This window comes from Ceratotherium simum, chromosome 13 (assembly GCF_057802395.1).
Source record: "Ceratotherium simum simum isolate JZ-2026a chromosome 13, ASM5780239v1, whole genome shotgun sequence".
In the NCBI taxonomy this organism is placed as follows: domain Eukaryota; kingdom Metazoa; phylum Chordata; class Mammalia; order Perissodactyla; family Rhinocerotidae; genus Ceratotherium; species Ceratotherium simum.
The window spans coordinates 25541515-25565935 of record NC_141912.1 but is presented as its reverse complement, the minus strand read 5'-3'; the positions used below and the strand labels follow the sequence as shown (position 1 = coordinate 25565935).

General features: G+C 37.9%; 1 protein-coding gene across 1 annotated transcript; it reads left to right on the top strand.

Annotated features, from left to right (window-relative positions):
• Window positions 1-23231: 23231 nt before the first annotated feature.
• LOC101403287 (olfactory receptor 2M3-like) lies at window positions 23232-24219 on the top strand. The gene has a single exon (XM_004443205.2). The coding sequence runs from the start codon at window positions 23281-23283 to the stop codon at window positions 24217-24219; it is 939 nt and encodes a 312-aa protein (XP_004443262.1). The 5' UTR covers window positions 23232-23280.
• Window positions 24220-24421: the final 202 nt, after the last annotated feature.

The window sequence follows — 24421 nt, the reverse complement described above, 5'->3', positions numbered from 1 at the left end:
GAACCACAGCAGAACTGGTGCCACAGCCCCAGTGGTGCCAACCCTAACACCAGCTCCACCAGCAGCAGGGGCTGTATACAAGTCCCTGGGTTCTTAGGCACCCACCAGCAATAGTCACACCTGTGAACCCAGCACCCCTGCCAGTGGTGTAACCAGGACCCCAAGAAAACCCAGGAACAGCAGCACAGGTGATGAATGGGACAGCAGCATCTGATCCCACAGAGAGCCAGTGGAGGAACATGAGACCCAGGTGACCAGAACCAAAGTAACCAAAGCTGTACCCAAATAAGAAAAGGTGATTACTACCACAAATGTGCCAGTAGAGGATCAATTCATCAAATGCCATGATGAACTACAGTAACACTGCAGAACAGAAGGAAAATGACAACTCTCCATAACCAAACCTGAAGTCACAGAAGGCTACAATCTAGCTGACAGAGAATTCAAAATACCTATCATAAAGAAACTCAAGAAAACTAATAAGGACAGTTCAATGAGCTCAGTAATATAATTAATGAACAGAAGGAATACTTCACTAAAGAGACTGAAGCTCTAAAAGAAAAACAAACCAAAATGGTGGATATAAATAACACAATTATTGAGATAAAAAATAATGCAGAAAGCATAAGAAATAGAGCAGACTTTATGTAGGAGAGGGTTAGTGACCTCGAAGATAGAAACCTACAATGCTTCAGGTGGAGTAGGAGAGAGAACTAAGATTTTTAAAAACTGAAGAAATTCTTCAAGGAATATATGACTCAATTAGGAAAAGTAAGGTAAGGATTATAGGTATCCTAGAGGGAGAAAAGCGGGAGAAAGGAGCAGAGAGCTTGTTCAAAGAGCTAATAGCTGTGAACTTCCCAAACCTGAGGAAAGAACTAGACATACAACTACACGAATCCAGTAGAACTGTTAATTACATCAATGCAAAAAGAGCTTCTCCAAGGCATGTATTAAAACTGTCAAAAGTCAATGACGGAAGATGGCGGCGTAGGCAGACTCTGAACTCACCTCCTCCCGTGGACACAGCCAATTTACAACTACTCGTGGAAAAATTACCCCTGAGACAGAACTGAAAACTGGATAAGAGGAACTCCTGCAACAACGGACAATCCTAACTGGGGTGGAAGAGGCAGAGACTCCCTTCCGGAGAGGAAAAACGCCGCCTTCACAAGCCGCCAGCTTCACGGCCGCCGGGAGCAGCTCACAGGTACGCAGCCTCCCTGGAGGCGCGGGGCCCTGAGCCGGGGAGCGCCCCCGCTGTGGGCATTTTGTGGACCCAGCACAATCGACACCAGTGGCATAATATCTGACTTTGCCTGCTACTAAAGCATTGGGTAGCACCCCCAGAAAACCCAGTTCACAAAGAAACTAAAACTGGCTCTTAAAGGGCCCGCGCACAAACTCACCCGTTCCAGAAAGAATCCTAAAATCACCAGAAAGAAAGGTGCACAGTGTTTCAGTGACAAGAGACTCACCTAATAGGCCCTGAGTGCATCTCGGTGAGGGGTGAGACCTCTCCAGGGACTGGGACATTGGCGGCGGCCATTGTTGTGGCCTGGTGTGAGCATGCTGACACAGACGCCATTGGAGTTCTCCCTGAGACCTGCTAGCCCAGGGTCTGCTCCACCCGCTAGAGCACCGATTTAATCCAGCTCAGCCAGGGCAGGCAGCCCACCCTAGAGACTGGCCCCACCCAACAACAAGCCCTCAGGCAACGTGTGGGCCTGCATAGATTGGTGACTGGATTCTCTGCAGCCTGGCAACTGAGCTGACTTGAGCGGGGCAGGGTGTGCACAAGGAGTGGGTGGAGAGTGTGGGGTGGTGGTGGAGAGTGTGGGGTGGTGGTGGAGTGTGTGGGGCTCCCGCCGTGGAGAGACTGGGTCCGCTTGGGGAGGTCGGAGCGCTCACACGGGGCAGGACTGTGTTGACTGTGTGTGTGGACCTGTGGGCAACAGGGCTTGTCAGCTGCAGAAGACTTGTGCTTCTCAAAGACCCACATAGGAGGTTTGCCCCACCTTCCAAAGCCTGAAACAATTGGGTGCTCCTGTGCCTGAGGGCAGCCCCACCCAGCTGCAATCCTCAGAGAGCTGACAAGAGACCTAATAGGCTAGAGGTTTACAGCAATTGTAAGGCCCTGAGCCTAACAACCTGCCACACTGGGGGCCTACTCACTTAAAAGAAATACTGCAACACAAATGTGATATTAGAACTTACAGCCAACTGTGCTGGGGCTCCCCACACCTGATAAAGAGACTGAAGGGCCCACAACAACTACAAGCAGCTGAGCATTACAACAGCTGGCCGGGAGCATAACTCAGCCTCCCTGGGCGCCTATAGGGAGAGCTAACAGGCCACAATAGAAGGACACACGTAGCCCACATAGGGGCCACCCCTGGAACATTGAGAACTGAGGGAAGCACACTGGAAGCCTCCTAAGGCAGCACGTACATAAGGTCACCTATCCAAGAGCAGGAGACGTAGCTGACCTACCTAATACGTAGACACAAGCACAGGGAAAGAGGCAAAATGAGGAGGCAAAAGAATACATTCCAAGTAAGGGAACAGGACAAAACCCCAGAAAAGGAACTAAGTGAAACAGAAATGAGCAACCTACCCGACAGAGAGTTCAAACTAAGAGTGTTAAGGATGCTCACTGATCTGGGGAGAAGAATAGATGAACTCAGTGAGAATGTCAACAAAGAAATGGAAGATATAAAAAAGAACCAATCAGAAATGAAGAATACAATACTGGAAATGAAAAATTCATTAGAGGGACTCAAAAGCAGAGTAGAGGATACAGAAGAACGGATCTGTGAGCTGGAAGAAAGACTAGAAGAAATTACCCAAGGTGAACAGGTAAAAGAGAAAAGAATTAAAAAGAGTGAGGACAGTCTAAGGGACCTCTGGGATAACATCAAGCGCACTAACATCCGTGTTATAGGTGTCCCGGAAGGAGAAGAGCGAGACAAGGGGGCAGAGAATCTATTTCAAGAAATAATAGATGAAAACTTCCCTAACCTAAGGAAGGAAACAGACATCCAGGTACAGGAGGCACAGAGAGCCCCAAACAAGATAAACCCAAAGAGGCCCACACCAAGACACATCATAATCAAAATGTCCAGAATTAAAGATAAAGAGAGAATCCTAAAAGCCACAAGAGAATGTCAAGTTACATACAAAGGAAACCCCATAAGGCTATCAGCTGACTTCTCAGCAGAAACCTTACAGGCTAGAAGAGAATGACACGATATATTTAAAGTGCTAAAAGGAAAAAACTTACAGCCAAGAATACTCTACCTGGCAAGGTTATCATTCAAAATGGAAGGAGAGATCAAAATTTTCCCAGATAAGCAAAAATTAAAGGAGTTTGTCACCAAGAAACCAGTGTTACAAGAAATGTTAAAGGGACTGATTTAAGGGGAAAAGAGAAGACCACAAATAGGAAAAATTATCTATTTCCACGATTAGAACGTAATGGACACAAATGCACAAAAAAGAGGTTAGATATGATATCAAAAACATAAAAGGAGGGAGGAGGGTAGTTAAAGAGTACAGCTTTCAGACAGAGGTCAAACTAAAGTGACCATCAATTCTGTATAGAAGAAGTAAGGAACAGAGAAGGACTACTAAAACACTGAGGAAAAAAAAAAAAAAAGTTAAAAAATGTCAGTAAGTACATACTTATCAATAGCTACTTTAAACGTCAATGGACTAAATGCTCCAATTAAAAGGCATAGGGTGGCTGACTGGATAAAAAAACAAGACCCATATATATGCTGCATACAAGAGACACACTTCAGACCTAAAGACACTCACAAACTGAAAGTGAAGGGATGGAAAAAGATACTCCACGCAAATGGCAATGAAAAGAAAGCTGGGGTAGCAGTACTCATATCAGACAAAATAGACTTTAAAACAAAAACTGGAAAAAGAGACAAAGAAGGGCATTACATAATGATCAAGGGAACAATCCAACAAGAGGATATAACACTTGTAAATATCTACGCACCCAATGTAGGTGCACCTAAATATATAAAGCAATTATTAACAGACATAAAAACAGAAATAGACAGTAACACAATAATAGTAGGGGACTTTAACACTCCACTTACACCAACGGATAGATCATCCAAACAGAAGATCAATAAGGAAACATTGGCCTTAAACGACACACTAGAACAGATGGACCTAGTAGATATATACAGAGCATTCCATCCAAAAACCGAAGAATACACGTTCTTTTCAAATGCACATGGAACATTCTCCAGGATTGATCACATATTAGGCCACAAAACAAGTCTCCATAAATTTAAGAAGATTGAAATAATACCAAGCATCTTTTCTGACCACAACGGTATGAAACTAGAAATCAACTATAGGAAGAAAATCAGAAAAGCCACAAATACATGGAGATTAAACAAAATGCTACTGAACAATGACTGGGTTAACGAAGAAATCAAAGAAGAAATCAAAAAATACCTGGACACAAATGAAAATGAAAATACGACATGCCAGAATTTATGGGATACAGCAAAAGCGGTTCTAAGAGGGAAGTTTATAGCAATACAGGCCTATCTCAACAAACAAGAAAAATCTCAAATAAGCAATCTAACAATGCACCTACAGGAACTGGAAAAAGAAGAACAAACAAAGCCCAAAATCAGTAGAAGAAGGGAAATAATAAAAATCAGAGCAGAAATAAATGAAATAGAGACCAAAAGAACAATAGAAAAAATTAATAAAACCAAGAGCTGGTTCTTTGAAAAGATCAACAAAATAGACAATCCTTTAGCTAGACTCACCAAGAAAAAAAGAGAGAAGGCACAAATAAGTAAAATCAGAAATGAAAGAGGAGAGGTTACAACAGACACCTCAGAAATACAAAAGATTATAAGAGAATACTATGAAAAACTATATGCCAACCAATTCGACAATCTGGAAGAAATGGATAAATTCTTAGAATCATACAACCTTCCAAAACTGGATCAAGAAGAAGTAGAGAATTTGAATAGACCAATCACCAGTAAGGAGATCGAAACAGTAATCAAAAACCTCCCCAAAAACAAAAGTCCAGGACCAGACGGCTTCCCTGTTGAATTCTACCAAACATTCAAAGAAGACTTATTACCTATCCTTCTCAAACTCTTCCAAAAAATTGAGGAGGGGGGGAAGCTCCCTAACTCATTCTACGAAGCTGACATTACCCTGATACCAAAACCAGACAAGGACAACACAAAAAAAGAAAATTACAGGCCAATATCACTGATGAACATCGATGCCAAAATCCTCAACAAAATACTAGCAAATGCATACAACAATACATTAAAAAGATTATACACCATGATCAAGTGGGATTTATTCCAGGTATGCAGGGATGGTTTAACATTCACAAATCAATCAACGTAATACACCACATTAATAAAATGAAGAACAAAAATCACATGATCATCTCAATAGATGCAGAGAAAGCATTTGACAAGATCCAGCATCCATTTATGATAAAAACTCTGAATAAAATGGGTATAGAAGGAAAGTACCTCAACATAATAAAGACCATATATGAGAAACCCACAGCTAATATCATCCTCAATGGTGAAAAACTGAAAGCTATCCCTCTAAGAACAGGAACCAGACAAGGATGCCCACTGTCACCACTCCTATTTAACATAGTATTGGAAGTCCTAGCCACAGCAATCAGGCAAGAGAAAGAAATAAAAGGGATCCAAATTGGAAAGGAAGAAGTGAAACTGTCACTATTTGCAGATGACATGATTTTATATATAGAAAACCCTAAGGAATCCACCAGAAAACTCTTAGAAGTAATAAACGAATATGGTAAAGTTGCAGGATACAAAATCAACATACAAAAATCAGTTGCATTTCTGTACACTAACAACGAAGTAGCAGAAAGAGAAATTAAGAATACCATCCCATTTACAATTGCAACAAAAAAATAAAATACCTAGGAATAAACTTAACCAAAGAGGTGAAAGATCTGTACACCGAAAACTATAAAACATTTCTGAAAGAAATTGAAGAAGACACAAAGAAATGGAAAGATATTCCGTGCTCTTGGATTGGAAGAATTAACATAGTTAAGATGTCCATACTTCCTAAAGCCATCTATAGATTCAATGCAATCCCTATCAAAGTTCCAACAACATTTTTCACAGAAATAGAACAAAGAATCCTAAAATTTATATGGAACAACAAAAGACCCCGAATAGCTAAAGGAATCCTGAGAAAAAAGAACAAAGCTGGAGGGATCACACTCCCTGATTTCAAAATATACTACAAAGCTATAGTAACCAAAACAGCATGGTACTGGCACAAAAACAGACACACAGATCAATGGAATAGAATCGAAAGCCCAGAAATAAACCCACACATCTATGGACAGCTAATCTTTGACAAAGGAGCCAAGAACATACAATGGGGAAAAGAAAGTCTCTTCAACAAATGGTGTTGGGAAAACTGGATAGCCATATGCAAAAAAATGAAAGTAGATCCTTACCTTACACCATACACAAAAATTAACTCCAAATGGATTAAAGGCTTGAATGTAAGACCTGAAACTGTGAAAGTTCTAGAAGAAAACATAGGCAGTACACTCTTCGACATCGGTCTTAGCAACATCTTTTCAAACACCACATCTGACCGAGCAAGAGAAACAATAGAAAAAATAAACAAATGGGACTACATCAAACTAAAAATCTTCTGCACAGCAAAGGAAACCATCAACAAAACGAAAAGACAACCTAACAATTGGGAGAAGATATTTGCAAACCATACATCTGATAAGGGCTTAATCTCCAAAATATATAAAGAACTCATGCATCTCAACAACAAAAAAACTACCAACCCAATTAAAAAATGAGCAAAAGACCTGAACAGACATTTCTCCAAAGAAGATATACAGATGGCCAACAGACACATGAAAAAATGTTCAAAATCACTAACTATCAGGGAAATGCAAATCAAAACTACAATGAGATATCACCTCACGCCCGTCAGAATGGCTATAATTAACAAGACAGGAAACAATATGTGTTGGAGAGGATGTGGAGAGAAGGGAACTCTCATACACTGCTGGTGGGAGTGCAAACTGGTGCAGCCACTATGGAAAACAGTATGGAGATTCCTCAAAAAATCAACGATAGAACTACCATATGATCCAGCTATTCCACTGTTGGGTATTTATCCAAAGAACTTGAAAACACCAATTTGCAGAGGTACAACCACCCCTGTGTTCATTTCAGCCTTATTCACGATAGCCAAGACTTGGAAGCAACCTAAGTGCCCATCAAGGGACGAATGGATAAAGAAGCTGTGGTATATATACACAATGGAATACTACTCAGCCATAAGAAACGACGAAATCCAGCCATTTGTGACAACATGGATGGACTTTGAGGGTATAATGCAAAGTGAAATAAGTCAGAGGGAGAAGGTCAAATACCGTATGATTTCCTTCATTAAGTAGTAGATAATAACAACAATAAACAAACACATAGGGACAGAGATTGGATTGGTGGTTACCAGAGGGGAAGGGGGGAGGGAGGAGGGTGAAAGGGATATTTCGGTACATGTGTGAGGTGATGGGTTGTAATTAGTATTTTGGTGGTGAACATAATGTAGTCCATGCAGAAATAGAAGTACAATGATGTACACCTGAAATTTTTACAATGTTATAAACCAATCCTACTGCAATAAACAAAAAAATTAAAAAAAATAAATAAATAAATAAAGTAGCTATTGATAAGTAAAAAAAAAAAAAGTCAATGACAGAGCCAGCTTGGTGGCTCAGTGGTAGAGTTCACGTGCTCCACTGGGGTTCACAGGTTTAGATCATGGGCACGGACCTACACACCACTCATCAAGCCATGCTGTGTTGGTGTCCCATACACAAAATAGCAGAAGATTGGCACAGACGTTAGATCAGGGACAATCTTCCTCAAGCAAAACGAGGAAGAGTGGCAGCAGATGATAGCTCAGGTCCAATCTTCCTCACTAAAAAAAAAAAAAAAAAGTCAATGCCATAAAACACTTTTAAGGGCAACAAGACAGAATAAAATAACATACAAAGGGACTGTCATCAGGCTTTCGGTAGATTTCTCAGCAGAAACCTTACAAATTAGGGGAGAATGGAATGAAATATTCAAATTACTGAAGGACAAAAACTATCAGCCAAGAAAACTCTATCCAATGATATTATCCTTCAGATATGATGGATAAATAAAAGCTTTCCCAGATAAACAAAAGCTGAGGGAGTTCATCACCACTAGACCTGACTACTAGAAATGATGAAAGGAGCCCTCCTACCTGAAACAAAAAGGCAAAAGTTTACAAGGCTTTGAGCAAGGAAATAAATAGACAGACAAAATTAGAAAATGGCATCTCTCTACCAGAATATGTTAGCAAATACTTAATTGTAACATAAAAGATAAAGGGAAACAAAGCATCAAAAATATCTATAACACTTCAATTTATTCACAAACTCACAACACAAAAAAGCATTATTTGTGACAACAAAAACATAGAAGGGGAAGAGAAAAGCAATGGAACCTGCTTAGGCTAATGGAGATAAGAGGCTATCAGAAAATGGACTATCTCATCTATCAGATCTTTTATACAAACCTCATGGTAACCACGGAACAAAAAATCAGGGCAGAGTCACAAATCATAAATAAAGATAAAAATGAGAAAATCATCACAGAACACCACCAAACTGAAATAGCAGTCAGAAATACAAAGGAAAAGAAACAATTGAAATATAGAACAACTGGAAAACAAGAGATAAAATGGCAACATTAACCCTTGGTATATCAATAATCACTATAAATGTAAATGGATTGAATTCACCAATCAAAAGACACAGAGTGGCTGGATGGATTAAAAAACAAGATCCAACAATATGCTGCCTCCAGGAAACACATCTCAGCTCTAAAGACAAACATAGGCTCAGAGGGAAGGAATGGAAGATGATATTCCAAGCAAATGGTAAGCAAAAGAAAGTGGGTATAGCCATACTTATACCAGACAAAGCAGACTTCAAGATAAAAAAGATAATGAGAGACAAAGATGCACATTATATAGTGATAACTGGGACATTCCACCAAGAATACATAGCATTTATGCACATATATGCATGTAGCACAGGAGCACCAAAGTACATAGTAACTATTAACAGACCTAAATGGAGAAACTGACAGCAATGCAATAATAGTAGGGGGCCTCAATACCACACTTACATCAGTGGATAGATCATTCAAACATAAAGTCAATAAGGAAACAGTGGTCTTAAATGAAATACTAGACAAGGTAGAATTAATAGATATATGTAGAACATTCCATTCTAAAACAGCATAATACACATTCTTCCCAAGCACAGGTGGAATATTCTCGAAAACAGATCATATATTAGGAAACAAGGCAAGCCTCAATAAACTTAGGAAGATTGAAATCATATCAAACATCTTTTTTTTTTTTTTTGTGAGGAAGATCAGCCCTGAGCTAACATCCACGCTAATCCTCCTCTTTTTGCTGAGGAAGACCGGCTCTGAGCTAACATCTATTGCCAATCCTCCTCCCTTTTTTTTTTTTTTCCCCAAAGCCCCAGTAGATATTTGTATGTCATAGTTGCACATCCTTCTAGTTGCTGTATGTGGGACGTGGCCTTAGCGTGGCTGGAGAAGCGGTGCGTCGGTGCGAGCCCGGGATCCGAACCCAGGCCGACAGTAGCGTAGCGTGCGCACTTAACCACTAAGCCATGGGGTGGGCCCCATCAAGCATCTTTTCTAACCACAACAGTATGAAACTAGAAATCAACTTCAAGAAAAAAGCTGGGACAGTAATAAATTTGTGGACACTAAAAAACATGCTACTGAACAACCATTGGATCAATGAAGAAATCAAAGGAGAAATCAAAAAATACCTGGAGAAAAATGAAAATGAAAACACAGTGTACCAACTCTTATGGGATGCAGCAATTTCAATGCTAAGAGGGAAACTTATAGCAATACAGGCCTACCTCAACAAACAAGATAAATCTCAAATAAGTAATCTTCAACTACATCTAAAGGAACTAGAAAAAGTTGAACAAACAAAGCCCAAAGTCAGTAGAAGGAGGGAAATAATAAAAATTAGAGCAGAAATAAATGAAATAGAGACTAAAATAATAATAAAAAGGATCAATGAAACTAAGTGCTTGTTCTTTGGAAGATAAACAAAATTGACAAACTCTTAGCCAGAATCACAAAGAAAATAAGAGAGAAGATTCAAATAAATAAAATCAGAAATGAAAGAGGAGAAATTACAACAGACACCTCAGAAACACAAAGGATTATAAGAGAACACTGTGAAAAGCTATATGCCAACAAATTGGATAACCTAGAAGAAGTGGATAAATTCTTAGAATCATACAACCTCCCAAAACTGAAACAAGAAGAAATAGAGAATCTGAATAGACCAATCACAAGAAAAGAGATTGAAACAGTAATCAAAAACTTCCCCCAAAACAAAAGTCCAGGACCAGATAGCTTCTCTGGTGAATTCTACCAAACATTCAAAGAAGATTTAATACCTATCCTTCTCGAGCTATACTGAAAAATTGAAGAACGCAGAACACTTCCTAACTCATTCCATGATAGCAAAACGAGACAAGGACAATGCAAAAAAGGAAAATTATAGGCCAATATCACTGATAAACATAAATGCAAAAATCCTCAACAAAATATTAGCAAATCAAATACAACAGTACGTTAAAAGGATCATACACCATGATCAAATGAGATTTATTGCAGGGATGCAGGGATGGTTCAACATCCATAAATCAATCAATGTGATACACCACATTAACAAAATGAGGAATAAAAATCACGTAATCATCTCAATAGATGCAGAGAAATCATTTGACAAGACCTAACATCCATTTATGATAAAAACTCTCAATAAAATAGGTATAGAAGGAAAGTATCTCAACATAATAAAGGCCATATATGACACACCCACAGCCAACATAATACTGAATGGTGAAAAACTGAAAGCCATTTCTCTGAAAACAGGAACAAGACATTGGTGCCCACACTTGCCACTCTTATTCCATATAGTACTGGAGGTTTTGGCCAGAGCAGTTAGGTAAGAAAAAGAAATAAAATGTTTCCAAATTGGAAATGAAGACATAAAACTCTCACTGTTTGTGGATGACATGATTCGATATATAGAAAACCCTAAAGAATCCACCAAAAAACTACTGGAAATAATGAACAGCCACAGTAAAATTGCAGGTTTTACTGTAAAAAGTGGTTGCATTTCTATACATTAATAATTAACTAGCAGAAAGAGAAGTCAAGAATAAGATCCCATTTACAATTGCAACAAATAGAATAAAATATCTAGGAATAAATTTAAGCAAGGAAGTGAAAGACCTGTACACTCAAAACTGTAAGACGTTACTGAAAGAAATTGAAGGAGACATGAAGAAATGGAAAGTTATTCCATGCCCATGGACTGGAAGAATAAACATAGTTAAAATGTCCATATTACCTAAAGCATCCTACAGATTCAATGCAATCCCCATCAGAATCCCAATGACATTCTTCACAGAAATGGAACAAAGAATCCTAAAATTTATGTGAAACAACAAAAGACTCGGAATACCCAAAGCAATCTAGAGAAAAAAGAACAAACTTTGAGGTATCACAATCCCTGATTTCAAAATATACTATAAAGTTATAGTAATCAAAACAGAATTGTACTGGTACAAAAACAGACACACAGATCAATGGAACAGAACTGAAAGCCCAGAAATAAAACCACATATCTATGGACAGCTATTCTTCAACAAAGGAGCCAAGAACATACAATGAAGAAAAGAAAGTCTCTTCATGAATGGTTTGGGAAAACTGGACAGCCATGTGCAAAAGGATGAACATAGACCATTATCTTACACCACACACAAAAAGTAACTCAAAATGAATGTAAGACCTGAAACCATAAAACTCCTAGAAGAAAATATAGGTGGTAGACTTTTTTTTTTTTTTTTTGGCTGGGGAAAATTCACCTGGAGTTAACATCCATTGCCAATCTTCCTCTTTTTTTGCTTGAGGAAGTTTAGCCCTGAATTAACATCTTTGCCAGTCTTCCTCTACTTTATATGTGGGTTGCCACCACAGCATTGCTGACGAGTGGTGTAGGTCCACATCTGGGATCCAGACCCATGAGTCAGGCCACTGAATCGGAGCATGCAGAACTTAACCACTAGGCCACGGGGCTGGCCCCAGCAGTACACTTTTAGACATCAATCTTAGCATTATCTTTTCAAATACCATGTCTACTCAGACAAGGGAAACAAAAGAAAAAATAAACAAATGGGACTACATCAGACTAAAAACCTTCTGCAAGGCAAAAGAAACCATGAACAAAATGAAAAGACAACCCACCAACTGGGAGAAAATATTTGCAAGTCATATATCTGACAAAGGGTTAATTTCCAAAATATATAAAGAACACATACAACTCAACAACAAAAAAACAACTAACCCGATCCAAAAATGGGCAAAGGATATGAACAGACATTTTTCCAAAGAAGATATACAGATGGCCAACAGGCACATGAAAAGATGTTCAACAGCACTAATTATTAGGGAAATTCAAATCAAAACTACAATGAGACATCACCTTACACCCGTCAGAATGGCTATAACTAACAAGACAAGAAATAACGAATGTTGGAGAGGATGTGGAGGAAAAGGAACCCTCATACACTGCTGGTGGGAGTGCAAACTGGTGCAGCCAGTTTGAAAAACAGTATGGAGGATTCTCAAAAAATTGGAAATAGAAATACCATATAATCCAGCTATTGCACTAGTGGATATTTATCCAAAGAACATGAAATCAACAATTCAAAGAGATTTATGCATCCTTATGTTCATTGCAGCATTATTCACAAGAACCAAATGTGGTAGCAACCCAAGTGCCCATCAATGGATGAATGGATAAAGAATATATGGTATATACATACAACAGAATACTACTCAGCCATAAAAAAAGACAAAATCGTTCCATTTGTGAAAACATGGATGAACTTTGAGGGCATTATGCCAAGAAAAATAAGTCACAGAGAAAGACAAAGACCCTATGATTTCACTGATATGTGGAAGATAAGCAAACACATGGATAAGGAGATGAGATAAGTGGTTACCAGAGGGGAAGGGAGTGGCTGGAGGGTGAAAGGGGTAAAGGGGCACATATGTATGGTAATGGATAAAAACTAGGCTATTTGTAGTGCACACGATGCAGTCTATACAGAAACAGATATATAATAGTATACATCTGAAATTTACACAATGTTAAAAGCCAATATGACCCCAATAAAATAATTTTAAAAAAAGAATTTGCATCTGTTCATGAAGGATGTGGTTTTCTTGTGATTTATTTGACAACTTCTGGGAAAAAAACTCATGTTGGTCTCATGAAATGAAGGTAGAAGTGTACCGTTTTCCTTTATGTTCTGACAAATTTTGACTAGAATTGGTATTACTCATACCTTAAGTATTTGATACAATGTACCAGTGACACCACCTGGAACTGGGTTTTTCGTTAATGGAAGGTTTCTGATTATGAATTCAGTTTCCTTAGTAGGTGTATGACTATCCTGAATTCAAGCTCTTATTGTGTCATTTTTGGTAATTTGTGGTCTCAATTTATTGTTGCTGTTTTGAAAGCACTATATCTTACCTCTGGCTGATTTTAAGATGTTCTTATAGTAGTTGTGTTTTTTAGCAGTAACTATGCTGTTCCTTAGTTTAATTTACCTCTAGCTTGAGGTTTTTAGAATAACTTCAGTCTGTGGATTTGCATCTTTCATCAGTTTTGGAAAATTCTCTACTCTTCTCTCTTCAATATTTCTTTTTCTCTTTGGTCTAATCTCATTCTGGTATTCCAATTACACGTATATTAGAATTTTTAACTGTGCCCTATGACATTGTTTTTTTTCTCTGAGCTTTGGTTTATATAGTTACTATTAACCTGACTTCCAATACACTAATCATCTCTTGTGCTGTATCTAGTGTACTATCAAACCATCTATTGGGTTCTTAAGTTTGGTTATTATATTTTTATTCCTGGATATTTGTTTGATTTTTCTATTATAGACTGCAATCATTGATGAATGCTACACACTTTCATCACATTTCTCCATCATATGTCTCTTTTCTTTAAAATGTTTAAAATAATTTTATTAAAATCTTTGAATCCTCATTCTATTCTACTGGATTATCCATAAGTCTATTCCTATGGTCCTTTCTTCTTCTCTTTGTATTCAGTTATATAATCCTGTCTCTTTCCATGCCTTTTTATTTTGATTGAATGGCAGACATTTTGTATAAAAAAGATGTGGGCTCCCATTGATGTTATTCCACCAGAGAAGGTTCCATCTTTCCTCTGTTAACCCAATGAAGTGATGATGTAACATCTTAATTCACTCAAAAACTGAGATGAAGCAAGGTAAGTAGAATTTTGTTGAGGCTCCATCTATCCCTCATTTGCCACGTATTCAAAATGGCCTTCTAGCTCTCTAACTCAATGAGTTACCAGAGCTTCTGAGTGTTTACCTGGGCTCCTTCCCACGCCAGTCCAACTCATGGACATGAGAAGACTCCACAATTAACAGTGATCATAGAAACTAACACATCATCTCCTCAAACTGTGTAATTGATCGTAAGTATCAGGCATTTGAATCTGACCTTTTAAAGGGTCCAAACTTGGGCTGGGCATGAAATGTTTTGGGGCATCGTTCTGAGAGAGAACTAAGAAAGTAAGGACTGTGAGTAAAGGCCCAATATTTGAGCCACTACTGTCATAAGGAAAAAGAGACTAATAGTGACTGGTGATCTCTGTTGAAGACAATGTATGACCATTCTTGAATGCGGGAAATATTCCCCCAAAAATATTTTTAAAATGTGGTACAAAAATAAAAATCTTTCATTATGTCAGTAATCACCTCTGGTCCTATGCTGATGAGGTAGCATACAATTCTGCTTCTTTTCACAGTCATGGTAAAGTGTCTCTGACAGCAAGCCTATGCATTATATGAAAGCTATTTAATGATTAATGGGATGGTTTGGGCTTATAGTAGCTTAATGTACAAGTACCAACTGACAAAGAAAATAGGAGGGATAAAAACAAAAAGCTTATTTAGGGGCCAGCCCAGTAGCTTAGCGTTGGCATACTCACTTGGGCAGCCCAGAGTTTGCCGGTTCGGATCCTGGGCGAGAACAGAAGCACTACTCATCAAACCATGCTGAGGCAGGGTCCCATATAGAGCAAATAGAAGGATGTACAACTAGGACATACAACTATCTACTGGGGCTTTGGGGAGAACAAAGGGAAAAAGGAGGAATATTGGCAAGCGATGTTAGCTCAGGGCCAAGCTTCCTCCAAAAAAAAAAAAAAAAGCTTATTTATCAGGTTTCACCACAGAACAGAGAACAAGAATCCAAGGACCAAGATGGCATTGTTAACTTTGGAAAGAATAGAATCAACAGTAGAATCAACTGGGAAGATTTAAAAACAGCAATGCCTGGCCTCTTTCCAAAATATTCTCATTCAATGATCTCAGAAGGGTCTGGTCCTGGAAAATATTTTTGATGCTTCTTAAAAGATTGTAATGAGTATCTAAGTTTGAGAACCATTGGGACAGGAGGCATGAGAAATTATTTAGATTTTTAAACACCAAGATTAGAGGCGTTAATATTTCAGGCAATGTATATTACTAATGAACGAAAGAAATAGATCATCTGTACTATCTGGTATAAAAATAAATGGTGGTTATGGCGGAAATACAAACAATTACCTTGGTGACTTAGGAAAAAAATTGGAAGATAGTTTCATCTTTGTAGTTAAAGGCAAGGGACAGAATCCCTGTGGACTAAGAAATTTAAGTAGGGAAAAAAAACCCTATGAATTGAAGCCTTTTTAATTTAATCAGTCAGTATTATTGTATCTTCTTGGAAAGCAACAGAAGGTAAGATTGGAAAAGGAAATTTCAACTACAAAAATTCCAAGATTTTCTTGGTTTTAATGAGGCAGAAATGACTGAAAACCTATTCTATTTTAGATCCTTCCAAAGCAATGGATATATTTTTATCTTAACTTGGCATGCATTAGTTCATTCCATATTTAAAACTTGAGTTATATTAGTCTTGAATAGGTCCTGGGGTTTTTAAAAAGATACTATGTGAATGTAAGGCATTATTATGACTGGTTTGTTCTATAATGTATGCTTCTTGAAAAATCATTCTGAGAATCTCTTCACGGATCTAGCCCTATAGTTTAAAACATATTTTTCCCTGTGAACCACATCTTCAAATCTGTGTAAAGTATAGTTTTGTTTGATTAAAATATTATTTTAAGAATGTAAGCCATGTACTTTACCTTTCAGGGGCCTATACCCTAGTTGAGAGAGTGAGTCATTACATAAAATAATAGGTGATAATGAAAGATGGAAATCAATATATGTGTTATGGGTTGTATTGTGTCCCCAAAATTTGTATGGTGAAATCCTAAACTCCAGTACCTCAGAATGTGATTTTTATGGGAATATGGTCCTTACAGAGGTAATCAACTTAAAATGAGGTCATTAGGGTGGGCCCTAATCCAAATGACTAGCTTCTGGATTAAAAGAGGAAATTTGGAGACACAAAAACACAGGGAGATTGTCATGTGAAGATGAAGACAGAGATAAGGGTTATGTTTTTACAACCCAAGGAATACCTAGATTGCCAGAAAACCACCAGAAGCTAGGTGAGAGGCATGGAATTGATTCTTTCTTGCAGCCCTCAGAAGGAATCAACCCTGCTGACACCTTGATCTGAGTCTTCTAGCCTTCAGAACTGTGAGAAAAAAGTTTCTGTTGTTTAGTCCACCCCGTTTGTGGTAGCTTTTTTTTTTTTATTTGGTGAGGAAGATCAGCCTTGAGCTAACATCTTTTGCCAATCCTCCATTTTTGCTGAGGAAGATTGGCCCTGGGCTAACATCCGTGCCCATCTTCCTCTATTTTATGTGTGAGACACCTGCCACAGCATGGTTTGATACGTGGTGCATAGGTCCATGCCTGGGATCTGAACCTGTGAACCCCGGGTCACCGAAGCAGAGCCCACAAACTTAACACTACACCACTGGGCAGGCCCCTGTGGTACCTTTTTATGGCAGCCTGACAAACTAATACAATAGGATTAAATGTAAAAATTATGATAATGATAATGATTAAGATGGTCGAAGCTTATATATTCTGAGCTCATATTTTGGATTAAGCTTCATACTGAGTTATTTATAAGGGTTATATTTGGTAATCTTAACAACAATCCTGAGATGTACATATTAGTCTCACTATAGAAATTACAAATAAAAGAGGAGGCTTGATGATACCGCTGTTGGCTGTACAGTGATGATTGAAACCCAGACATGTCTCATCCCAAAACCCATGTCCCTGTTCAACACTCTGCACCACTTTTGGTATAGAGCAGTAGAAGAGGCCACATGACTGAGTTTAGTGAATAGGGAGAATATTACCTATTAAAATGAAACTGAGCTCCTGAGGATGATGACCTTGTTCTAGAGCTTGAATGAAGGAATGAACTGAAAATATTGATGTGGCTTGAAGAGCAAAGTATATTCTTCCTGAGGGAAGTAACCTGAGCCAAGAACTCCCATCAGAAAACATGATGGAGTGTTTGGGATGAAAGACTAGGATTGTTAGGGTTTGTGTTGGAAAACAACGTGGAGAAACCTCATGAGACAGTGGGTGTAATCTCTTGTTCGGTATCCTGAGCCCCAAACTAAGTAGTTGCCATGTGCTTTTCTGACAGTTTGGAATCTGTGGAGGCTTTTGAGGAGAGTGAAATAAATCAATGGTACTAAAAAAAAGTAATCAGAGAATATTGTATCCAGAGGATGGGAAGTACAGGATTTACTTTACTGGAAATTGGATGAGGTTACCAGAAAAGGCAGACAGAACATTCAGAAGTAGCAGTGTGTCTTTCCAATGTGTACTAGCTTTTCTCTATTTGGGTTACTGTGAGGAGGTCTTCTTTGAAGGCTGGAAGATAGACTATATCAGTAGTTCTCAAACATTCCCCAGCATCCAAATCACTTGGAGGCTTGTGAAAACATATTTCTGGGCCCAACCTCCAGTGTTTCTGATTCAGCGGGTCTGGAGGGGTGCCTGGGAATACACATTTCCAACAAGTTCCTAGGTGATGTTGATGTTGCCTGGTTGGGAGATCACACTGTGAGAACCACTGGACTAAATGAGTACTTTTAACCATCTTAGGGTCATGCTTGTGTGCCTTAATAATCCACCTTACCTGCTGCAGATTTTTTACTCTGTTCTGCAGGAGGACAGTGTTGCTAGCTTTATAACTGAGGGAGAATGCATTTAGGAGGTACTATGGCATCCACACATAAATTGACCTTTTCGTGCTTGACATGACCAACCATGTCCAAATTTTTATCTATCATCCCCTCATGTTTTATCCTCTATTTTATTCCTCTCAAGTGTCTATTTTTCTTAAAATTTATACTAATTTAGTCATTTTCCTCTGCACATGTCCCTCATTTCCTCCTTTCTCCCCTTTTCCTTTTACATGTATATATATATTTGTAATAATCCTTCTTGTAAGCAGGAATAAAGGTAAACTCAGTATAATTCTGTAATCTAAGTAATTAGGATAGCTGTATAGTGTTTTATGATGCAGTGTTTGTAATAACCAATGATACTAGAGCCCTTTATTCAGGACTATGTAGCAGGAAATATTTTGTGAGAATTTAGATGTGGATTTTCTTTTGTGAGAAAGAATTTACAATACTTTACAAAGACTGAACTAAGGCAATTTAAGATTTTGAGTGTATTACTATATTTAAGCCCTTTGTATTATCACTGTATAACTAAAGACAGTCTAAGGTGTTTTCAAAAATTGTTTAACCGCAATCTTATTGGCCACTAATATTCTGCAAGATATGGTTTTGGAGATGTGATAGTACAGAGTTTTTAATCTGTTATTTCTTTAAACTCTCTAACAAATTTAAAAGATAAGTTTTTGATCACAATTTCTTATTATAATTGCAAGGGATGAAGACACAATACTTGTTCTCAGGGATAGTGACACACACTCACACACACACACACACTCAGGTACATTACCTGAATTAATCCTTTGGAGAATCTGTTTAACAACGCCCTTGTATGATTTTGAAATGACATGCCAACTGTCTTATTGCCTATTTCTATGTTTTCAATACTGTTACTTAATAACCTATTTCAAGGTCAGTACATATGCTGGCTCGAGGTACAAGTTTTCTATGGATGATTAAACTATATTTAGTAAGTAGAGTACATCCTTAAACATGTGAAATATTAAGTTGGAGTTTCGGAGGTTTCAAAGTACCATGATGGATCAGTAATACTGATGTGTAGGATGAGCTGAAAATTTAAAAACCTTTATAAGTAAAGCTTAATTAGCTGGTATAACAAGTATCAATATATGAGGATTAGATTGTTCTTATGGAAATAAGAACAGATATATTTGTATGAATGAGAGATTTAGTTTTAAAAACAAATTTGTATGACTGTGTGACTGGGTCTTTGGGAATAAAAGAAGGAAGTGAAGTGTCCAAAGTTGTGATTTATGATTCCTGAGATGTACAGCTAAAAACTGAGGAAGACTATGGTTATAAATATTTTGGGAATACAAAATAAACAAATGGGTGAGGACATTCTCAACAAAGTCTTTATTTTGTCATAGAGATGGGAGCACATATACCTATGCCTAACATATATACATATATAATAATTATTACAATACAATTTGATAAGTTCTACTGTAAAGGTATGTTTAGAAAGTTATGGGAGGATTTCGAGCTGAAGAATGATGAATGTATATGTAGTACATGTAGCAATTAACAAGAACAATGATTATGAGAGAAGAGATAATCAGCAAACTAAATATCCAAGGGATACATGGAAGGATAAAAACACGTGGATATCTGATGAATTAAACAAACCAGAGTTTGGTGCAGTCATGAATTACACACAAAGGCCCCATGGAAAAAAACATTAACTGAAGATCTGTTCAAAGAATACTCTTCCAATAAGCCCACCACCATTCTCTCTGGCCCTCACTCCCCATACAGAGCAATTAGCAGCAAGGTACATATCTGGATGCAAAACAAACAAAAGTGAGTACTGCTCTCCAGGGACAGGAGTCAAACTGGGAGAATAAAGGCTTCTCCTGGGGTGTTGCTCCCCCTACATGAACCTCTCCTTTTGGTATTCAGTGAGGCCCATTTTAGGAGTTAGCTCTTCACTTAAAACACCCAAATCTAAGTCTCTCCTTCACAGGTTCTGCTTAAGTACCCAATGTTCACAATTCAGCTATCCCTTCAGGGTCGAGGCCTGTAGAGGAATCAGTCCTATCTCTACAAAAACAGAGTAATCTGTGCTCCTAACATTTGCATGGTCTTAAAATTACAAAATTGTGTTGGTGTTACAATATGTAAATCAACAGATAATCATGATATGATCTTTCAAAAAGACATTTTGACAGATGTTATCAACATGGACGATATCTGGTTACGGAAGGGATGGTGAAGTAACACAGTGAGAGATGTGGGTACTTATTTTTCTCCCTTATGAATCCAATAAAAAGAGCAATGGAGTTATAATGATGTTTTACAAAATTAGAAAGAGACATAATAGAAGAAACAGATATGAAAAATACTATAATTATTAAAATGGGAAAAGCAATGAAAGGCTGGTTAGAAAAAACAAATTCTGAACTTTCCTGTCAGGTATAGTCAATCATTAAATAGAGGAAAAACATTATTATGACTGTAACCAGCAGGTAAAATAATAAGTTGTTAAAAACTAATTGCCTCTGGGGAACAAGATATGTGAGGAGTTCACATTTTAATTTTTGAGTATTAATTATTTGAATTATACACTTTAAAAATTAAAATTAAAGCAAATAATATGGAGAAAAGCAAAAATGACTATAAGATAGTTGAAAAAGCCTGATTAAAAAACCAAGAATTTCAAATTTGCATTCTAGCTCATTGTTTTAAGATGAGAAGTTCTTATATGTCTGGTAACACTCTTGCCATGTAAACTTGCAAATTTCTCAAGCCGTTTATTTAGAACACAATTTTGCATAGATATATAAAAGTAAAAGTCATATCAGCCAATGCTACCATTAGTAAATGGGGATATAGACTCTTTGCTGTTTCCAAAATAATCTCCAGAACCTTGAAAAAGTTTTATTTAAGTATTGGCTGAAAGAATTAATTTAATTGAGTGTTCTTAATTTGTATATCTTATTGCAATTATCTGCACAGTTGGTTTCATTTGAATTTTATTAAACATAAAATACTTTAGTAAAGTTGAGGTGTTATTAAGCTACAGGTAAATGTATTGTTATATTATTATTTTAGAGGCTCTGGCTCTAAAACCCAATGTATTCCAGAAAAAACAAAAGGCTAAGTGAGGATTTGAACAGTCTTCTACATTGGGTTTGTTGAAATAGACTAGACCAAAGCACATTATAGGCTTCCTTATCTGCTCATGCAGTCTACACACCCAAATCACTAATATCACCACAAAATTTTGAGGGAAGAGCAATTTAGAATGGACAATTCCAGAGGGGGAAATGAGAGTAGGAGAAAACAGGAAAGATACTGTTTGCAAACAACACCTAGAGTGCAATGATGGGTCACCTGCCACAGCCCATCTTCACAGCAGGAGAAACAGATGTCGCTGGAATGACAGAATTGCACAGGCCTTCCACCAAGTGAAGTATGGGAGCAAGGGCAGGCCCATTTCTGGTTGGACTTCAAACTTAAACAACTGTGAGGACCCTCTTTAAGAAAAAAAAAAGAATATACAATTATGAATACAAAACTGCTAGGTGCTTATAATGGACTTAAGCTTCAGGTAAATCCTCCTCTGGGTAGGGATGAAAAAAACATAAAGAGATGTGAAAATAAAGGGCTTTAAAAATGTACTACCTCTTTTCCAGAAAAATTTGTCATAATGGGGCCACAGTATATAATGCAGAGACCTTTAAACCAGGAGCAGTGAAAGCTGGCTTCCACAGCATTTGAGAGTAAAAGCATGAACCTTGTTCAATCTTGAAGAACACTTGGGTTGAGTCAGCGGTGGGCAGCATGAGAGAACACCCTTCTTTTGGTGATAAAATAAATCGTGTTATCAGGTTGGCTGGTTTCCTCTTCACTGGTGTCTCAATAACATAAAAGGTGTCTGTCCAGTTTGCTTTTCTCTAATCCTTTGTATAACAATTCCATTTTTCCCTAAGAACTAAAGGATGGCCTTGGCTCACTCTTACACTGATAGAGATATACCAATATATTTGTTTTTTTGCTGATTTGTTTGCCCCATTTGGTGCTGATTTAGGCAATTGAGCTGAAGCACAGGGTTTGGAATTTGGATACCTTCCTATACCTTCTTCAAGTTTCTTCCTTTTTAAGTGTATAAAAAGAAATCTCAAGATACTGCCCTCCTCAAACTGAAACATAAGTGATAATTTTGTTTTTTCACTTCTTCATCCACAATTAAATCACCTATTCATGATGTATTAATTAATTGCAATTATTTACCAATTATTCTGAACTGGATTTTCATCATCTATAATATTGTATAACTAGTAGTCCTATTTGGTCTCTAAATTTGGTGTACAAATGAAATTATATAAATTCATATGTTAACATCTCTTGGAAACAACAGATTATTAGTTATAGTTGTTTTACTTTACTATGTAGGCAGTGACATTCAAAATGCTCTATTCATCTGTTATAGAATTTGTTACATGCTGACATATAATAAATTTACGGATATACTTCTATCTAATACTAGGTCATATGGTCCTTGAGGAATCAGATGCTCTGTGCAGACGCTGTGGTTTGCATTTGATATCCTGTTTAGTAATCACAGCAACTCAATTAAAAAGTTATTTCTGCTTTGTAAAGGAAGTAAAATGAAGCACTTAGAAATAACTTGTCAGAGGATATGCAAGTCTGTAGAGGTGGAGCTTGATTGTGATTAATGCTACCCGACTACAAAGCCTCTGCTCATCCTTTACACTGTCCTGGCCATATCATATATGTTGGTACCGGAGTACCATTCATCAAGTAGATGTTGAATAAATAACTATCCAAATTTTTAACTTTTATAACTTCTTATGGGTCTAGATAAAGAAACTATTCATCATGGAATGGGAGAATCGGACATTTAGCCCTGACTTCATCCTGATGGGAATCTTCAGTCACACTCCCACTCATAGCTTCCTCTTCTCTCTGGTCCTGGGCATCTTCACGGTGGCACTCTTGGCAAACACTCTCATGGTTCTCCTCATCTACCTGGATACCCGGCTCCACACCCCCATGTACTTTCTCCTCAGTCAACTCTCCCTCATGGACCTCATGCTCATCTGCACCACTGTACCCAAAATGGCCTGCAACTACTTGTCTGGCAGGAAGTCCATTTCTGTAGCAGGATGTGAAGCACAGATATTCTTCTATGCATCCCTCTTTGGTGCTGAATGCTTCCTATTGGCTGTCATGGCTTATGACCGCTATGTTGCCATTTGCTACCCTCTTCAGTACCCCAATCTGATGAACCAGAAAATTTGTGGACTTCTGGTTGCCTCTTCGTGGATTCTCGGTTGCCTGGATGGGATTGTTGATGTAGCTGCTACTTTGTCCTTTTCCTATTGTGGCTCCCGAGAAATAGCCCAGTTCTTCTGTGATGTGTCTGCACTGCTAAGTCTCTCATGCACTGACACTTCCACATTTGAAACATTTGTTTTTATTTGTTGTGTATTAATGCTTCTGTTCCCTTTATTACTCATCATTATCTCCTACACTCATGTAATTGTGGCTGTCATTCGCATGAGTTCTGGGGAGGGTCGGCACAAGGCTTTCACGACCTGTACTTCACACCTTATTGTTGTGGGGATGTATTATGGAGCAGCTATGTTCATATATATGCGGCCCACTTCTAACCGCTCCCCAACCCAAGACAAGATGGTATCGTCCTTCTACACCATTCTCACTCCCATGCTGAATCCCCTTATCTACAGCTTCCGCAACAAAGACGCGGCCAAAGCATTCAGTAAGGTACTCGGGAAGGGAAAATCTAGAGAATAATTAGGATAATGGTCAACAAGAGTTTTTTTCCTCTTATGTATCTTCTCTCTCAATCTGACCCGCATTCATTTACTTAAAAACATGATTTAGCTGCAAGTGTATAGACCATTTTCCTGAGATGTTTATAGGCATCAGAGTTAACAGACTCTGGATACACATGGAGTCAATTGATATATTTTGAATTTATTGTATTTCTTTTTTT